Source organism: Epinephelus lanceolatus, chromosome 16, assembly GCF_041903045.1.
Source record: "Epinephelus lanceolatus isolate andai-2023 chromosome 16, ASM4190304v1, whole genome shotgun sequence".
In the NCBI taxonomy this organism is placed as follows: Eukaryota; Metazoa; Chordata; class Actinopteri; order Perciformes; family Serranidae; genus Epinephelus; species Epinephelus lanceolatus.
In genome coordinates this window covers 27,108,642-27,128,258 of record NC_135749.1, presented here as the reverse complement: position 1 = coordinate 27,128,258, position 19,617 = coordinate 27,108,642, and the positions used below count along the sequence as shown (strand labels likewise).

The 19,617-nt window shown below is 41.9% G+C and overlaps 1 protein-coding gene across 2 annotated transcripts; it reads right to left on the bottom strand.

The window, feature by feature from the left end:
• On the bottom strand, positions 1 to 17,664 carry clspn (claspin). 2 transcript variants are annotated; one of them, XM_033636249.2, is made up of 24 exons: positions 17,400 to 17,664; positions 16,203 to 16,320; positions 15,364 to 15,803; positions 14,825 to 14,977; positions 14,582 to 14,641; positions 14,420 to 14,492; positions 14,141 to 14,243; positions 13,421 to 14,013; positions 13,131 to 13,319; positions 12,754 to 12,917; positions 12,447 to 12,643; positions 12,183 to 12,235; positions 11,868 to 12,061; positions 10,910 to 11,447; positions 10,513 to 10,546; positions 10,175 to 10,271; positions 9,892 to 10,061; positions 9,616 to 9,777; positions 9,318 to 9,439; positions 7,788 to 7,918; positions 7,481 to 7,601; positions 6,722 to 6,804; positions 2,504 to 2,665; positions 1 to 607 (listed from the first exon to the last, which is right to left on the bottom strand). In XM_033636249.2, the coding sequence occupies exons 1-24, from the start codon at positions 17,424 to 17,426 to the stop codon at positions 482 to 484; spliced, it is 4,110 nt and encodes a 1,369-aa protein (XP_033492140.2). In that variant the 5' UTR covers positions 17,427 to 17,664; the 3' UTR covers positions 1 to 481. The 2 variants fall into 2 exon arrangements, with proteins under 2 accessions (XP_033492140.2, XP_033492141.2); XM_033636250.2 differs by having other exon boundaries at positions 6,722 to 6,801; positions 17,400 to 17,663.
• Positions 17,665 to 19,617: the final 1,953 nt, after the last annotated feature.

The window sequence follows — 19,617 nt, the reverse complement described above, 5'->3', positions numbered from 1 at the left end:
TGTCTTAAAATACACTTTTATTTACAATGTAAAACAAATACATTTAAATCATCATACAAATCTTCCCTAACCATAAAAAACAAAATCAATCCTATTTACATGATAAAACATGGACTTCTGTCAGAAAGTCCAAATTAAGGTCAAGTATGGTGCGACAGATCAATGCTTCTGATGACATCACAGATTTAAAATTTACACACAAAAGCCGAACAAGAGAAAGAGATGCCTGAGTGGTGTGCTTTAGTTTGCCATTATAAGGCAATGTAAACATGCAAACACACATACAAGCATCTGTGTTTCAGAAGTGACACAGAGGACGTCTACCAGCCACATTGGTACGTAATCATCATTTTACCACCTCCTTCATGTCTGAAGTCTTACTGGCTGGTGAAATACTGGACGTGGCTGGTAATGTCTGCCCTTTATCAGTTTGCTTCCCAGCATGCTGATGATCATCATTCAATTAGTGTATTGTGACAGATCAGTGGTCCAGGAAGTTGAAGATGCTCCTCTGGGGGCCTTTAGTCTGTCCTGCAGGTCTGTTCTCCCTGCAGACTCTCTTCGCTGCTGGGTTCACTGCTTCCACTGACCCCCTCTTCTTCATCATCTGAGGTCAAACACATGCAGAGTTTTGTCAGAACATTGAGACTCTTGTACAAAACAGCACTACCTTGATGCATACTGACAAAATGACTACAGGCAGTTAAGTATTAGTGTAGTTAAAGAATACATAATAAACGTGTTTTAATGTAGCTAAAAAAACAAATTACATGTTATGTAATTGAGAATCTTGTGATAGAACATGCTGGGAAACAACTGCAGTCATTTCTGCATTAATAGTGTCCAATAGGAGGGATGGGCTTTGGCTCCACCTAGTGTCATAAATCCAGAAGACATCAGCGTCAACAAATTCAGCCATCATGCTCACATGACGATCACACTGGGCCGGCTCTCTCTCTCCAAGATCTTTGGAAAGTATTTTGTTTTTGTGATTATTTTTAGAACGGCGAGATCCTTTCAAAAGATACACAAGCAGACAGGATTGGGAAAATGAAACTGGGTGGAGGCCAAGACAGGATCAGCCTATTATTTAAAACAGCTGGAAAATGTGACTGAGCATTTCTCTGGTCTAAAAGCCCTACTTGCACAGGATTAGTATTACCTGAGGACCTTGTGTGATTTAGAGATTACCCCGTGATGTCTGTGCTTCATGTGGTGCATTCGTCCAGGGTGAGAAGTCTGTATTTTACTCAAATTTACTGACATTATCCCCGGGACTTGATGTAAAGGCAATAGGTGTGGTGCTTAACCTGGTTGAATTTAATGTCCACATTTTTAAGCACAGGAAGATCCAATCATCACTAAAGCATGTCATGCAAGAGAGCCAATAAGAAGTGGTCAAAGTCGTCATATTGACATTTAAAGAGTGTTGACTGATTTAAGATGTTAACTCGACTAGCGCAGTGCCCCTTCAAACATGCCGGTTCTGAACGGGCTGATTGCAGGTTTTTTCGAATACTGCTCATGCAGACAACAACTTCACACTCAGCACAGCGCTTCCTTGGGTCTGGGAACAAAAGTGTTGATTCGGAAAGTTACATCGCTGAAGCCAGACATGACTGAGTTTGCTAGGATGCAACATTTCCGGTCTGTCTTTGGTCATCTGATTTTGAAAGCGATGGAGAGCGAGTTGTACCCACATGCTGTTCGGCGGTGTAACAGTTAATATGTGTCTCCTATCAAGACACTACACTTTCTACACATAATGCACTACTAATAAAAATATCCCGTAGATCTCAAGAGATTGCACTTGACACTGCACTTCCTTGGGTCCTCAGTAACATACCCACCAAGTGTGAAGTCAATCAAATGATCGGTTGTTGAGAAAATCAGACAGACAGACACACCTTCCATTTTAGTTAAACGTACTCATGGGGTCTGTTTTGACAGTTCTTTAATACTCAAGTCTGGGATTTGAACCATGAGATAATTTCCCCCTCTTTTTTATTCATTTTGAAACATTTATCTAATCACAACTAACATTCATGCATGAGGACACCAGAGGACTCTCAAATTGTTCTGCAATGTGTAAAACTCGATGCTGCCATTGTTTGCAATCCGTGTTTAAGCAGTGCTCGCAAACTGTTTTTGTGAAACAGGGTCCCAGGATAATCGGTGGGACGCTCTTTACCGACGCTCCTTAAGTGGTTACCATTTAACTACATGATGTCATATTGACTTAATGACCAGAGTTGGACATGAGACGATTTTGCAATATGTTTTTTTTTTCCCATAGCAGTACTGCCATGAAAATGTGAAATGCAGATGTTTTGTATGTTCAGCTCAGTGAGTATTTTTCTGAGCATGGGTGCAACATGGGAGTGAATGGTTTCGTTGTTAATTGTGGTTTTAAGCAAACAGGAAGCTATCAAGCCCCCTCTATCCCAGCTCCTACACCTGACTGACTATCACATATTTGTTTAGAGACATTTCTCTCACTCACCTGTTTCTGCGGAGCGTCTGAGGTGGACTTGTCCTTCTCAGGAGACAGAGTCTGAAACAGGAATCCTCTGCTGTTTCTGGGCGCCAGAGGATTCCCCTCCGAGATCGACGCCAGCTTCTGAAGGACGGAGTGAGGCTGACTCAGCAGTGACCCTCTCCTCACCTGGAGGAATAATAAAACATAAGTCTTACATTGACCTTGTATAGATCACAGGGAATACATAGTGAACTTTGATGGGAAAACATTTCAAGCTGACATCCACTCACACATCTCATTATGGACTCTTCTTTTTCCAGTGATGTTTTTGTTTAGTAAATTAAGAACAAGGCAGGAAACTGATCTTAACTCTCCACTGGCTGCACTAGCTGGTTCCCAAAAGTCATTAACCAACTAGATCATTACACTTAATGGCTGCCTGTCTGCCAGATCGTCTGGAAAAGCAAACAAACCTCTAATTTAGGGCATTTGGCTGCTGGGAATGTTGCCACATGGACAGGTAGTCTAAATGACACATGAAATCAACTCAGAATCATACTAAAAAAGGCTTTAGTTCAGTGAGATATGGTCTTAGCTAGTAGGTGATTTTGAACAGGGGGAACAAACCCCCAGTTATTATGTGCCGTATAAAATATTTCATCTTCTGTGCTCTCAGTTCAGATGTGAGTGGGTATGTTTGTTCTGTGCTTTGTCACGTAGTGCCGCTTTTAATAATGGCCACAGTCTCTGAACATATGGTGATGAGACATCCCGGTTTTGAACTGCCTGTGGGAAGAATAAACATGCAACAGTGTCTATTCTTCATTAAAACCTCTGTTTTTGCTGTCTGCTTTTCTCTCTTTAGAACACGTCGTGTGAAATTACTTTTCCTCCGACTCATTTATTTCTCACACTGTTGTCTCTAACATCGTCCCTCTCCTGTTTCGTGTGTATCTCACTCACTCATGTCGCAATGCATATCGGATGCACAGATTTCATTGACTGAGTATCAGCACGTGAGACGATTTAACACATGCAATAGGCCTGTGAGTTTCCTGGTTGCTAAACCAGTGCTACAATTCCTGTGCTGGTTAAAACAGAAACATGACGCCAAGGCTATTCAATTACACATTTGATTGGGCCAGGTTTTTAAACCAAAAAAAAATGCAGACGGTCCAGACATTTTTCAGCAGCAGGCAACCTATTGAAAACTTTTTTTTTTGCTTTTGGTAATGACAAGTTTCTAAAGTGCAAATTATTGTAGTAAAAGTAGCAATGTTTATCTTGTCACATTTGAAATAAAAAACTTTTTAGTCACATATCTGACCGAGGAACATCACATAGTGCAGAAACAGAACAGAAAAAGAGCCATCAGTGCACAGAAGCAAAACAAGTGGTGTTCACAGTAACTAATACCACACTATCGCTACCAGCATCTCCCTCTCTTCCTCTCCCTTCTCTCTCTCCCACACACACACACACACACACACACACACACACACACACACACACACACACACACACACACACACACACACACATCACTTCCTGACATCCTCCTTTCCTTTAAGTGTTTAGGAAAATACACAGAACATAGTTTTATACAGTCTATGGCAGCAGCGGTCATGTTTACAACATCAAAGCCACTTTATAAACTCAATAATATCTCACTGGAAAAAAACCTTACATGTCAATAAAAAAACATTCCTTCTGACATCACAATACGGAGTTATGTTATGTAAGGATGAAGAACACAGACATCAGTATCAGTCATTCATCCTGCTCTCTGTCTTCTCCTCCTCTACTGAGGAGACTCACTGTCCGCAGGTCGGCTGCCTCAGGTACATTTTAAGATAAGTGGTAAACTAAGTTAAACAGCCTACACACAGACAGCTTTCATTTTACTTTGTTTTTAACAACTCGCTATTGGTCCCACTAGCATGATGTGCTGAGTGAACTGTGATTGTAGACCATAACGGCAGTGAATGACAGACTGCGGACAGGGCAGATTTATAGTAACAAGCACATTTGTTGACAGCTGGAGTAATCTTGAAGTTATACTCCCTTCATCTGTACCGCGGCCTCTCTGCTGTTGTCTGACTTCACTCTGTTGTGTTTGTGTGTGTCTGCGTGTATGTGGAGGAAGAGAATCTGCAGCATGATGATACATAAACCAAACTGAAAAGTTATGATGAAAGAGCAGATAACGGCGGAGCTTATTACTACAGTCTTGATTAATTTTGCCCCGGGCTGTTTAATACCGGGTCTCGGTAACAATCGCTAGCCGGGCCGCTCAGAGTTTGCGTCTGAGCTGGATGTGGCCCGCGGGCTGCTGATTGAACAGGCCTGGTCTAAGTAATGCTGTTTTTGTAAAGTCAGATGCTACCTGTTTTAGACTCAAAATACCTTACAGACTTTGAAACAAAGTGCACAACTAATGTTTTTTGTCTAATGCTGTAATCAAGCTCAAACGGATGAAATGAAATAAGAAAGTCCTTCAAGTAGTTGAACACATACGATATACAGTACAGGCCAAAAGTTTGGACACACCTTCTCATTCAATGCATTTTCTTTATTTTCATGACTATTTACATTGTAGATTCTCACTGAAGGCATCAAAACTATGAATGAACACATGTGGAGTTATGTACTTAACAAAAAAAGGTGAAATAACTGAAAACATGTTTTATATTCTAGTTTCTTCAAAATAGCCACCCTTTGCTCTGATTACTGCTTTGCACACTCTTGGCATTCTCTCCATGAGCTTCAAGAGGTAGTCACCTGAAATGGTTTCCACTTCACAGGTGTGCCTTATCAGGGTTAATTAGTGGAATTTCTTGCTTTATCAATGGGGTTGGGACCATCAGTTGTGTTGTGCAGAAGTCAGGTTAATACACAGCCGACAGCCCTATTGGACAACTGTTAAAATTCATATTATGGCAAGAACCAATCAGCTAACTAAAGAAAAACCAGTGGCCATCATTACTTTAAGAAATGAAGGTCAGTCAGTCCGGAAAATTGCAAAAACTTTAAATGTGTCCCCAAGTGGAGTCGCAAAAACCATCAAGCGCTACAACCAAACTGGCACACATGAGGACCGACCCAGGAAAGGAAGACCAAGAGTCACCTCTGCTTCTGAGGATAAGTTCATCCGAGTCACCAGCCTCAGAAATCGCAAGTTAACAGCAGCTCAGATCAGAGACCAGATGAATGCCACACAGAGTTCTAGCAGCAGACCCATCTCTAGAACAACTGTTAAGAGGAGACTGCGCGAATCAGGCCTTCATGGTCAAATAGCTGCTAGGAAACCACTGCTAAGGAGAGGCAACAAGCAGAAGAGATTTGTTTGGGCCAAGAAACACAAGGAATGGACATTAGACCAGTGGAAATCTGTGCTTTGGTCTGATGAGTCCAAATTTGAGATCTTTGGTTCCAACCGCCGTGTCTTTGTGAGACGCAGAAAAGGTGAACGGATGGATTCCACATGCCTGGTTCCCACTGTGAAGCATGGAGGAGGAGGTGTGATGGTGTGGGGGTGTTTTGCTGGTGACACTGTTGGGGATTTATTCAAAATTGAAGGCACACTGAACCAGCATGGCTACCACAGCATCCTGCAGCGACATGCCATCCCATCCGGTTTGCGTTTAGTTGGACGATCATTTATTTTTCAACAGGACAATGACCCCAAACACACCTCCAGGCTGTGTAAGGGCTATTTGACCAAGAAGGAGAGTGATGGAGTGCTGCGGCAGATGACCTGGCCTCCACAGTCACCGGACCTGAACCCAATCGAGATGGTTTGGGGTGAGCTGGACCGCAGAGTGAAGGCAAAGGGGCCAACAAGTGCTAAACACCTCTGGGAACTCCTTCAAGACTGTTGGAAAACCATTTCAGGTGACTACCTCTTGAAGCTCATGGAGAGAATGCCAAGAGTGTGCAAAGCAGTAATCAGAGCAAAGGGTGGCTATTTTGAAGAAACTAGAATATAAAACATGTTTTCAGTTATTTCACCTTTTTTTGTTAAGTACATAACTCCACGTGTTCATTCATAGTTTTGATGCCTTCAGTGAGAATCTACAATGTAAATAGTCATGAAAATAAAGAAAACTTATTGAATGAGAAGGTGTGTCCAAACTTTTGGCCTGTACTGTACACAAAATGAAACAGAGGAAAAACAAAGAAAAAGAATCAGGAGACCAGGTTCACCATGTTAACTGATTATGGGTGTTGGCAGTGACGTACCTGTAAAGGCTGCAAGGGCCTCTGGAAGGGGTTGAGAGCTGCTGTCGTCTTCTTCTCTGGTTGTGGTGCCACAGGGGGCTCTGCTTTGGATAATGAAATAGCAAAAATAAATGCTCCTCAGAAAACTTCAACACTTAAAAATGAAATTATCAGGTTTCATCATGGTGCATTTGTGGTCCTGAAATGTTTTCATCTTGATACACTGTATAAATAGTTAAAATAATGCCCTTTAAATTGAACTAATGTCCTGCCCACTTTGTCATTTTTGGATTTAAGTAATAAAAACGCATGAATATTATTTGCAGCCACTCAGTTTTTTTTCACATTTTCTTTTTCCCGGAACACAAGAATGTCACAACTGTCTGGAAATGAACACTCTGAAGTAACTCGCCATTTAGCAGTGACAGCACTGGCAGTAGTTTCCCCTCTTTGTCATGTTTAGTTTAGTTTGCTGGGATACATGCCAGCATTTTGCTGAAATCAGCGTGTGTGCCTCTCTGCTTTATCTCAAAAGCTAAAACGCACATCATGTGAAGTTACTCACAGTCTTCTCAATTGAACGCAAAGTGGATCAGAGAGAGTATACCTTAGGAACTGAGACTCCAAGATTAGACTGCTGGAATTACCTGTCTGGAGATTATGTTTTCTAATTACTTCCTATTTGAGCCTATTAGTGTGATCATTATTGGATTAAAACGTGTCCGAGTGCCTTTAAGGTCATGGGATCATTTGTGTTGTGAGTCCTCATATCAAACCGACCTTTTCTCTGCAGAGTCTTGGCAGTCAGTTTCTTGGCCAGCTTCATGAACTGACTGTCTTCATCTCCAATCTTCTCATCATCCGCGTCCAAATCTTCCCCCTTCTTGGCTTTCTGCTCAGACTGTGAGAAGAGACGCAGAGAAAGGAATGAGGACAAAATAACAACACCCGCTTGCAGAGGAGGGGGATGACTCAACCACATGAATGCAAGCATTTGGCTTTTCTTTGTATGTTAATAGATATAACTCTCTTTTAAGCCTGCACCGTCAATACTGCAATTTTATTTTTCGTTAACCCGACGACCTACCTGTTCTCTGAGCCACTGTTCTCTCTCTAGTCTCTCTTTCCTCCTCTGGACCTCAGACAGCTCCACGTCTTCGTCTTCATCCTCCTCTTCTTCGCCCTCTGCTCCTGTCCTGTCTGTGTCGAAACCATTATCTGGAGGAAGAATTCAAAAGAAACTATGACTGTCTTGTTGGAGCAAGTTTGAGGGACGTGAGATTAAGTTTGCAGAATCTCAAGAGATGATTTAAAGAACTCAAGGATCAATCATCCACTTTTTAGGTGTGACCAGCAGCGCTACAGCTCGCTCTGTTGGTCAGCAAAGATTTCCCCACTCTTTGGCAGCCACAGTTTTCACTCTTAGAGTGTGACATTTGGCATGGAGGTCAAATGTGTGTGAAGGAGTGTGTTTGTGTCCATGCCAACTGGCTAAAAGAAGACGTAGGACTGTTGAATTTTTATTTCCACATTTATGCTTAATCATTAATGTTTAAATTGCCAGTTCCACATAGCTTATAAGCTTGTAGCTCGATTGTTTTTAGCTTCATAAATCTCTTGTGTGTGTCTATTTTTGTTGGTCTGGGTGGGGATCTGCTGAGTACAATTGTCTTTCCAGAAAAAATTAAGATGTACTGAATAAGTGTAATATCAAGCAAAATATATGTAAAACTTTAAATACATAGCAATGAATCTAGGGGGCATATTCACAAAGAGGCCTGCTACAAAATTGCTCCTAGTGAGAAAATTCTACACACTAAAAATCACTGGGGAAGGGGCGTCGGTAGCGTAGTGGATAGTGCCGGCGCCCCATGTACAGAGGCATCGCCTCGCTGCAGCGGCTGCGGGTTTGAATCCGGCTCGCGGCCCTTTGCTGCATGTCAGTCCCCACTCCCATTCTGTCTCCCCATTTCACTCTCTGTCCTGTCGATAAAGGCAAAAAGCCCATAAAAATAATCTTTAAAAAAAAAAAATCACTGGGTAAAAGAAAATGGACCCAGTTTGGGTGAATACTGGGTTTACTTTACAAAGCACAAACTGGTTGTTTTAACCCTTCATTAAAGTTAGTTTTAGGTTATTAACCAAAACTAAAATATTTATGACCAGTGTTAGATACAAGCTCAAGTTTTGACTTAAAGTTGCTTATTTCTACAAAATGATGTGCATGCAAATCACACACATTTACAAAGTAGTTAACTAACTGTAACAAATACTGTGAATAATGTGAGTTTAAAAAGAGCAAGTGTAGATTATAACAGTTTGCAACTAAAACATTTAACTCTGGGAAAATAACTCAAATGTCATACGAAAAAATAAACTTTAAAATTGTATCAAAACAGCCCACTGTCTGAAGTACAGTCTAAAATGAAGACAGTATTGTGATGGTGCTACACTGACCCAGTGATTTTTTTTGTGAGTAAGAAAATTCTCATAATTAAGATGTTTTACTAGGAATTTCCCCTTAAAATTAAGACTAGATCCTGGAAAAGATAAAGTTATTCCCAAAACATTTAAAAGTATTCCCTCCTTCCTTCACTTCCTTACATTGCAAACTCACCCATATTTTTCCAACGGAATTGGCGAGCTCGTCCCGGGCCATCAGAGTGCAGGTCTCCGTCAGCAAGGTAGCGCTCCTGGTAGAGCCTCAGACGACGCTTGTCATCATCCATGACCTGTTTCCTGTAGAAACAAGGGGGTTGATTGAATTTTTATATTTACATCTCTCAGTTTAACCCCTAAAATTCTGATACAAGATACCCACCTTGCATCACTACAGCAGGACATTCCTATAGTGATTAAAGCAATATTGGAGAAAACTCTTTGTACTAAGCAGCTTAAGTCGGGACATTACTCACATGTGGATCTTGTTGACCTGGTCCTGCAGCTCTTCATCAGAGGGAAGGTCTTCAAGAAGCTCCTCTTCCTCGTATTCGCTTCCTCTGTCGCCGTCCTCATCATCGCTGCCCACATCACTGCCGGACAGCTCGGCCTCTGACTCCAGATAGTCGGTCAAACGCCTGAGAACAGGAAGCAAGAGACTATTAAAACCTGTGCTATAGCGTGAATTATCTAACATTAGTTATATATGCATATGGTGCAACATAAATGGATTTATTTGATTCTACACTTACATTTTCTTCTTCTTCTTCTTCTTCTTCTTGACCCGGTGTGGTGCAAAGACACCCTGCATCTCCTCCTCCTCTACATCATCGTCCTCTTCCTCACCGGCATCTGCCTCGTCATCCTCTCCATCTCCATCCTCCTCCTCGTTTTCCTCTTCGCCATCCTCATCATTGTCCTCCTATAAACCCACAATTCACTTGTTAATTGCATCATAAAAGACAAACATACAGTACTTTATTAACACATGAAGTGGAACTTCTGTAGCTAAAGCCACAACAGAGACATTATTACCTGCTCACTGTGACTTTCCACATCTGACAGAAGACGAAACTCACAGTCCTCTTCTTCCTCCTCCTCATGCTGCTCTTCCTCCTCTGGCTTCTTTTTACTTTACACAGAGAAATCACAATGAGAATCTTATATTGCCTTTTAAATACTCCAATTAATATCCTCTTAATCCTTTACCAAAAGTTATTAAAGATTAAAAAAGGTGGAAATAGGGACACAAGGAGAGCAGTTTTGTAAAGAATCACAAAAAGTAATCAACTTTTCAGGTGATTAACTGTTATGTGCCAATTAACTTCTTTATGATTAATGATTATTTAATATTTCAGGTCTTTGTACTGTACCTGTCTTGTGCCGGTGAAGCCATGTGAGCAGAACCTAAAATAGGCAGCAAAGGAGACAAATCTAAAAGTTGTGTAACTGGAAGGAAAACAAGTCAAAACATTTTCAGATTACTGATCCTTGAGGTTCCTTGATAAGCTGTCAACTATTTAATAAATAGCCAACTAATCTGATAATTGATTAATCAGTTAGAGTAATTTTTTTAAGAAGAAAAAAGAAGTCCAAATTCTTTGATTCCAGCTTCTTAAATATGAATATTTTCTGGTATGTTTACTCCTCTAGGACAGTAAACATCTTTGGGTTGTGTTTCAGCTCTATTTCAAACGTAGGTACTTTGAAATAAAACTCACTGTACACGTGTTCTCATAGACGAAAGGGGGACAACACACACTTCCTTACCTGGACTGGAAAATTTCCCTGAACACAGCCCCAGCAGAGTATCCATGGTATTGTCAGATTCTTCATCCTGTCCTCTCTCCTTACTCTTCTCCATTTCCACCTGCTCCTCTCCTGTCTGTGTTTGTGGAAACGCTCCAGAGCACAGCCCGAGCAGCTCGTCCTCCTGTGTTGCTCCGAGGCTTCCTGCCCTACCTGAGCTGCTCTCTGCTGTCCCAAAGACACCTGAGCACAGCCCCAACAGCTCCCCCATGTTGGCATCCATCGCATTTTCATCCAGGCTGTCCAGGATCAACTGTCTCTTGTGGGAGCGAGGGGCGCCGGGCCGAGGCCCGACGTTTAAGAAGCCATCTGCATCGAGTAACTGGGAATGGGTGTCGTCCTCCAAGGAGAAGCGACCCTGGGAGTCTCCTCCAAGACCGGGGCCGGAAGCTGTTCCACCCAGGGGCCCTGAATCTGCTCCTGGGGATGGCGGTGCATACAAGTCTTGGGAGTCCTCAACAGGGAGGCAGAGAGAGGGCTCGGAGAGTTTGCCCGAACTCTGAGGGGTGAAAGATGACAAATTAAACCACTTCATTTTATAACAACATAACATAAATGCTGAAACAATTCTCTCTGTCTTTCTTTTTCTTTGTTTTGTACTTGGTTTTCTCTGTTTTTCTAAATGTCATCCAGTTTATATTACCTTGAATTCTGGTGAGAAGTCTTTGTATGAACTTATAGCTTCATACCACTCTGGCACAGGCTTGTTTATTTTAAATTCACATGAATGTGACTATATATGTAGGTGCAAGTGCATCTGTGTATTTGTATGAGACTAAATTTGTGCACATATGTGGATTTTTCTACAGGATACATCATTTCACTTGATCAAAACATCCGCAAACAATGTGGGTGGGAGAATTCAAACACCCTATGATGTGACATTTTGATACTCTTCATATTAAACTTCTCATCTTACCTTGGAGGCCGAGCCGAGGAAGCTGGGCCTGAAGAGGCAGGGAGAAGGGGAGCGGAAAATGGAGGAGTTGGAGACACTTCTTCCTGCAGAGCGCTGATTATTGATGGGCTGGTAGGAGGTTATCATAGATCCTGCAAGCTCAAAGCTGCTGTTGTGGCTGTTGTCCTTCACTAGGGACAGAGAGTCGTCCTCTTCTGGAGATGAGAGGGATGAGAGAGTGAGAAAAGAATGTACAAAATTTACAAAATGTTAGCCAAACTTTCAAGAGGGAGGGTATAAAGGACAAACTGAACAGAGGTCTTTCACTCTACCCACCCATCTTATTGCTGCTGTCTTGTCCAGCAGGAACAGGCCTTCTTACACCATCACTAAGAAGGAGAACAATGCATGTCAAACTTACAAGCTGTTTTTGCCTAAATAGAACAACAACATAACGATTACATAAGTCGTCAATTCATTTAAGGCAGTTTTGTCTTTTCATTTTTTAAGGTGCATGCTTCTGAGTCACTTACAACACCACATTGTTACCAACATTAAGACACACACACAGATAAAATCAGAAACCCCAAACACACTTACCCGGTGCGAGAGCATGAGTTGCCGGGAAACAGCATGAGTGTCCCTTCTGTGTTTATTAGGTCAGGAGTTAGCGAGGCTCTGTTCAGTGCCACAGGAGAGGGGCTCCTGATACTCTGAGCAACGCTGCTTTCCTCATCTTCATGCTCCTTCTCTTCTTCCTCCCCATCATCGCCACCTCCCAGTAAGTCATCTACATTCTAGTAAAAGAGAAGATCAGGCCTGACGTGAGTACGAAGGGATAAACACACAAATGTGTGGCAAGTACATTGATCGTTGCAAAGCAGCAAGAAACAAACATCCTTTTTACCTCTTCGTCCTCAGACTCATCGGTCATCTCTTCCTCCTCCTCTTCCTCCTCCCCGCAGTCTTCATTGTCAAGGCGATTCAGCTCGGCCTTCCGTGCCCTCTCCTCCTGTCTCTTTTGGGCCATGGCATGTTGCAGGCGCTGCTTCAGAGTCAGCAGTTTCTCTCCTATGAATGGAGGGGACAGAGGAGGAGGGTAGTCATGTCAGGGGTAAAAAACCAAATCTCCAAGTCAATATATGTGCATCTCTGAACCATGGCCAAGGTCATTTCCTCTTTGTTTGTTGATGTTTCTAAAAGGATGTCAACAATCTGAAACACATGCGTCAAGTTCTCTAATTTTCTGCTGCCTCTGCGTGCACATCACACGTCTATCCACACCTGGTTTGGCAACAACAGGCTCCTCTGCTCCCTCTTTAACAGTGACAGTGACGGACTCAGTGTGCAACTCTTCCTGGCCAGATGGGGTGCTGTCTTTGCGGATGATGTTGAGCTGCATAGTGCGCTCCCCTTGAGGACGTACGGGCGCCTTGACGTGACGCAGGTAGCGCTCCTTCAGGGCCTCCAGACCTAGTTGGAGAAGAGAGGTTAATAAAAGACGTAAATGTAATATTTAAAAGGTTTGTTCTAATTTATGCCAAATTCTTTCTTTACTGAAAACCTAAACTCACCAGGGTTGAGCTGTGGAGGCTCGAGCTGAATGAAGGCTCCATCGTCTGGACACAATTTGGCAACGGGCGGGGGGTCCAGTCCAAGCTCCTTCAGTCTGGCCAATTTGTCCTTCTTGGGTTTGGCAGGTTGCTGTGCTGACAACTCAGTGCTCCCACCCTGAGCGGCTAAAGGCTCTACTGAAGCCCCAGATCCAGCTTCTTTCTGCAGGGTGTCAGATTCAGACACGACTGCAGCCTGGCTTTGCTTCGGGGATACAGGAGCAGCGTCTCCTCCAGAGTCAGAAGCAGGTCTTCCTGCTTCATCCGTTGTGAGTGACTCCTGCAGGCTCTCAGAGAGGTAAAGCATCGGTCCAGATTCCTGGTCGGGATCTTGGCTCGCTGTTGCCTCCATACTCTGGTTGAGGCTCTCCTGCTGTGGGGACGAGGTGGCGGCAGGATGAGGTATGGGCTGCATCTGAGTGGACGACAGATCTAGAGAGGGAGAGGAGTCCTGCTCTGTGGACGGCTGCAGGGGCTCGCTCGGTGGGTTGGTGGGAGGAGGAGGAGGAGGAGCTGCTGGTGTCTCCAACATCATGGCCGAATACTTTGTAGATCTGAAGAGAGTAAGATTTATTTGTGAGTTAATAACGGCATCCTTGAAACTTTTGACTGAATTGTGATGACATATAGTCATTTTTGTTGCTCTGACAAATATGAGTTATCCATTTTGTTTTTCTTTACTTCAACAACGCCATGGCAGGACCCTCTGGCCTGGCTCTCTTCTTAAAGAACTGGTCGATGGTCTTCGGCTCAGGGATGTGGTAGGGCAGGCCAAGTGTCGACTCTACAGAGACAGAAGAACATGGAATAGTTCCTTGAAAAAGGCCTGAACTACACATTTTATATTCCGATCCGAAACCACACCAGCCTGGGATTTAACTGGCAAAACAAAATAAGGAGTGATTATCACTGTTGCCACAATAGATAAAAGGACAACAGAAGTGTTTCTTGTAGACTGACCTCTGACCAGCCTCTGAGATTCACTGTGGAGCTGCTTTATTGCATCTTTGCTGGCGCGTGCAGCTTTCCTCTCCTGAAAACATCACACGTTAGAAATGAAACCACTTTTAATATTAATTTTATCACATGTAGAATGAAGTCAGGCATTTTGGCACTGCATACCACACGCTGGGGTTTCTCTGGTGCCTCCTCATCCTCATCCTCCTCCTCCAGGAGAGGATCCTGCAACAATATTTAACACTACTGATACAAAAGTCTGTGTAGACAACAATTTGTGTAGACATATTCAGTAATCAGTGACAGTAAGAGGCAACAGCTTAAATTCCTGCTAACACTTTTTACAAATAAAGACTGAGCTTGCTTTAATAATTAATTCCAAGTGCAAACAGTCATATTTTTTTTTACCTTATGCTTTTTCATCTTTTGCTTGACAGCGGCACGGATGGCCTCCAGAGACTCTTCTTCCTCCTCTTCCTCTTCATCCACACCAGTGTCAAACAGATCTGTGTCACCCAGCGGACATCCACTGTCATTCAGACCCCGAGAGAGCGGGGTGTTCTAGGGAAATGAGTACAACGTTGTCTTTAAATTATACAATCAAATCCACATCAAGGATTCTGTTTCTGCTTAGTTTAATATTTTAATGTATTTCCAAAATCTGGTACTTTGTGTAAATGTTTACAACTTGATTTTAAACAGACATTACATACCGCAATTTACATAATTATTCCTAATGGCTGCAAACATTAGAATGTGAAACAATGATCTAAATATTCAGATATATGTACAGCAATACACACTGTGTATATACAACATAGTTTTCAATGTGCAGTTTCCAAACAAGACTAGATCCCTGATGTACCAAAGCGTTGATGTAAAGAGATCATTAGGATAAGAAAAACAAAACAACACACCACTGTGAGAAAAGTCCAAACTCCACTGACCTCATTCATTTCAGAGACACTCTCCTTCTTCTTCTTCAGTTTTTCCACTGCTTTGCTACGCTTCTCCTTTTTCTCCCGGTGCCTCTGGCTCTTCTCTCTCTTCTTTCCGTCTTTCTTTGATTTCCCTTCCTTGCTCACCTCCTCCTGCTGCTGCTCCTCCATTTCTCCACATTTCTCTTGCTCGGGCTCGCTGTCGTCGCTGTCAATGGGAGCACGGCTTATTCTCTTGCTCTTCTGCGGTCCTCTCTCTTTCCTCTTATCCTTCTCCTCTGCCTCTCCGGTCTCCATCTCCTCTCCGCTGGAAGCAGATAAGACCAGTGCTTCGGCCATGTGTACACTGTTCTCCGCAGCTGCCCCCTCTTCCTCGCTGTCACTGTCTCTGATGGCGTTACAATTAGGCTTTCTGTGTACTGTGATGTCTTCATCATCATCATCAGAATCTAAAAAACAAATTTACAATTTAGAAACAATCAAATATATCCGCACACATGCAGTGGTGCTAAAAGTTTGTTGTTGCTGCTGTTTATCCTGTGTATTGCTGTGCTGCTTGTATGTCAATTTTATGTGCTCCAATATTACTCTATGATTGATACAACTACATGCACAGGGCAAATTTCTTTGTAGATGAGTCTTGTACATCATGGGATGTGGTGCAAGTAGTAATTTGACTGTTGTAATTATTGTTCGTAGTTAAGTATCCACAAAATACCTAAACCATATGATGTAAATGTAACAAGTTAAATGCAATTTCACAGACATTAACATAAGCACACACAGCCAAAGTGGCTCCTGCCCACTTCTCTCAGGCTGGATTATCATCTATTGTTGTGTTACTTCACCTGGAAGCTCCTCTCTTTTGTTGGCCGTCTCTGTGACCATCTCCTCCGCTGGAGAGCCCATCCCGCTGTCTGAATCACTCTCTGTTGTTGTTTGGACCACAGCTGGGAGCCCCTCGGCCTAGGTACAATGACCCAAAACAGAATTTAGCCATCATAAAATGCATTTTCTATAGCAGTGGGTCCCAACCTTTTTTGTCAAGGACCCCCATTTGATAAGATTTTTGGTTGTTTGAATTCTTAAGTTGACAACCACAGTTCAGGAAGTTAAACCTATGATCAGAGTAGTCACTCTTATGACTCTTACTTACATTGAGTTCACTTCTACAGTAAATTACAAGGTCATAATAAACCAATCCCACAAGGACCGCTGGCTGAGAAGAACCACTGTTTTATAGTATGGGGAACTGCAGTATGTTTACTGGGGGAAAAAAACATGAGGCTCCAGATTCAATGCAACACCGCCTGAATCTAAGACCCACACTATTAGTTGTGTGTGCCTGTGGTTACATATTGTGTTCTGTATGCTGTAGCAATACTTTAATGAAACCTTAAGATACAAAGTACCAATTTTATGGTTAGGGTAAGAATACAGCTATTGATAGCCGTCCAATTCACTGTTAAACTTTTCCTGGGATGCCAAAGTTACACCGTGTCTGTATTTGTCAAATAACACTCAAGTAAAGGTAACTTCTTGGCAAAGTTAATATGAAGCATTAGGGTCGATTATACGAGTTTAAGCAGGCAAATGGCTGTTAAATTACATCAGTAGCGCCTCGCAATAAACCAAACAATGAGCACGTAGCTACATTACCTAGCCACATCGCTCCCTTCCTACATTTGCAGTTAACTTAGCTAATGTTACATGTAACATACATTAAAAGTTACATATTATCTCTGTGAGTAGCCCCCAAGATCACAATCTGCATATATGTAAGTTTTTAACAGTGGTTAACAAGGCCAACATGCATTTAATCGATGTGACCAGGCCAGGACGACAACCACCATTTCAGCTAGCTAACCCTGACCTAGCGAGCTAGCTAACTGGCTAGCGCTAACTATACCTGCTAACTCCGCTTTAAGGAACAATTTAGGTCTTTCTACCCAACTTACAATAAGGGGGGCATTTATGTTAGTCTGACACTTTCACGTTAGGTAGCTGTCGTAACTACCGAGTGATATCTGAAATCATTTCCTCACCTGTTGTTGAGAAACGACCAGGCTCATCTTTGTCCGCCGGTTACTTTACGCTCTTTTTGTAAAACACTCCAGCGGAGACGACGCTTCGTCGACTCTCGGCAGCCACAACAGACGTCGATAAGCAAATGTCTGCGCGACAAAGGCTATTTTAGACTTTTGAAGCACATTTAGAAAGTGTTTAGCCGGGCTGTTTCTCTTCCTCCCGCCTGATGCCGACACACCGAATAGAAATTTTGATCTTTCGCGCGCCGTGACAGCTGGCCCGCAGTTTTTCGTCATCGGAGTGTCAATCGCCCGGTTCCAGCTCTCCTATTGGTCAGTAGGGGACATTTGTATCCGCCCAGTTTAACGACACAGCTTGGAGGAAGCTGGTTTTAAACACCGGAACTGCTCGGGCGGGCGGGGTCGAGGGTGTTAATGCGTAAATGAGGCTGGTTTGAGGCTTTGTTGAAAGAAGTTTCTCATTTGTCCCGCTTCATGATGCAAAATCTACTGAAATAACATGTTTAATGATTGGTGCATTTGTTTCCATTTATTTCCCCCGAAGTGATTCTCAACCGGTGTGTGTTTACGTAACAAACATTCCCTGTGTATCATCCCATATAACTGAGTTGAGAGACATTCACTGTAATTGTTATTGGGAATAAACCACATGGTAATGGAAGGTTCCATGTATTGATCATCAATACACTTAACACCTGTTGGTAATGATCATGTTCTGAATATTCTTCTTCAAACAAAAGCATTTTGGGTGATCATATAATAAAAGCGGGTCAGTTTAGGATGAACAGTATGTAGGCTGAATGCTACTAAGGGACAAAGAGATTCTCCTTGTGAATCATAAAACCATAATGCATGGTTTTAGTGCTTGGTTTCAATTTGAAATTAATGAAATACCTTTTTCTCTGTGCATGTGTATTCCAGTGTTAGAATACAATATATTACACAGGCTGCACTACATGTTACAGTTTGCCCCTCAGCAGATTAACATTGTGCACATTCAATGTGTTATCTGCATCTTGCATCAAAGTAAATATAGGCCTACTGACATGATATTTATGTACAGTATGGACTCTCTGTACTCCAGTGTGCCTGCTGGGTGATGCAATATTAATGTATGAATTTCACAACAATAGTCACTTTTCAGATCAAGATTTTACATACAAAACACATTGCAGACTTAAAATACATACAATACATTCATTGTTATAGATTTACCCATGAACAGAAAGTATTTCAAAATAGCTCCATCTCAACCAACTACAACAGTAAAATGCTTCTTAGACATCTATGCATCAGAAATAATAACTCAATAATATAATAAAGACAATAATGCACACACATTTGTGTCATTTTCCTTTGTTATGAGGACTTTTACTTTTAATACTTGAGGTACATTTTGCCAAAATTACGTACATACTTTTACTTAAAATATATTTGAAATACAGGACCTTTACTTGTAATGGAGTATCTTTACAGTATTGTATTGCTATTGATGTAAAAATCTGATTAAGTGGCAAAATAAATATTCAGATCTGTTACTTGGGTAAAAGCAGCAGTACCACAGTGTAGAAATACTATATTGCAAGTAAAATTGAAAAACAGACTTAAGGTACCAACAGTGAAAAGAGTCATGGAGAATGAGAATAGTACTACATATTATTGGATATAGGCATTGATCCATGAGTGTTATGCATCACTTCAATGTTTCGGCTGGTAAAGGTGGGGCTACCTTTAGTTATTTATCTAAATCTATAATAATGCATCATAGTTTATTTTACAAAAAATTAATTACTCAAGTAATTCCATGCCTAATTACTCTTTACTTGAGTGAGTAATTCAGTAGTTAGTACTGATTATTTTTTCCAATAAGTGGTTGTACTCAAGTACCAATGGTAGCCTATTTGAGTGCAGTTGGAACTGTCTTCAAGATTAAGTTGCTGAGTCCAGGACCAAAGTACAGTATTTGAGTGTTATTTCAGTCAGTGTTGGCCTGCTTCATTTGAATATTTTTGCTCCCTTTCACCTGGTGTTGGTTTGGTAACTTGTGTATTTTTACATTTCCATCTTATATTTTGTTGTCTTAAACTATATGTATTATATTATATTGTATATAGTCTTAAATTTATGATAAGTTTTACTGTATCCAGTTACTATTCCGCAGCTCCCCAGCTTCTACCCCCGCCCGTCCATTGACTGGGATCATTAAAGTTTGATC

Coding starts and splice junctions, on each gene's coding strand:
- clspn (XM_033636249.2), bottom strand. CDS start 17,426: ATGAGCCTGGTCGTTTCTCAACAACAG. Junction 14,244..14,419: donor ATCTCAGAGGCTGGTCAGAG/GTCAGTCTACAA, acceptor CTGTCTCTGTAG/AGTCGACACTTGGCCTGCCC. Junction 12,644..12,753: donor ATGAGTCTGAGGACGAAGAG/GTAAAAAGGATG, acceptor CTCTTTTACTAG/AATGTAGATGACTTACTGGG.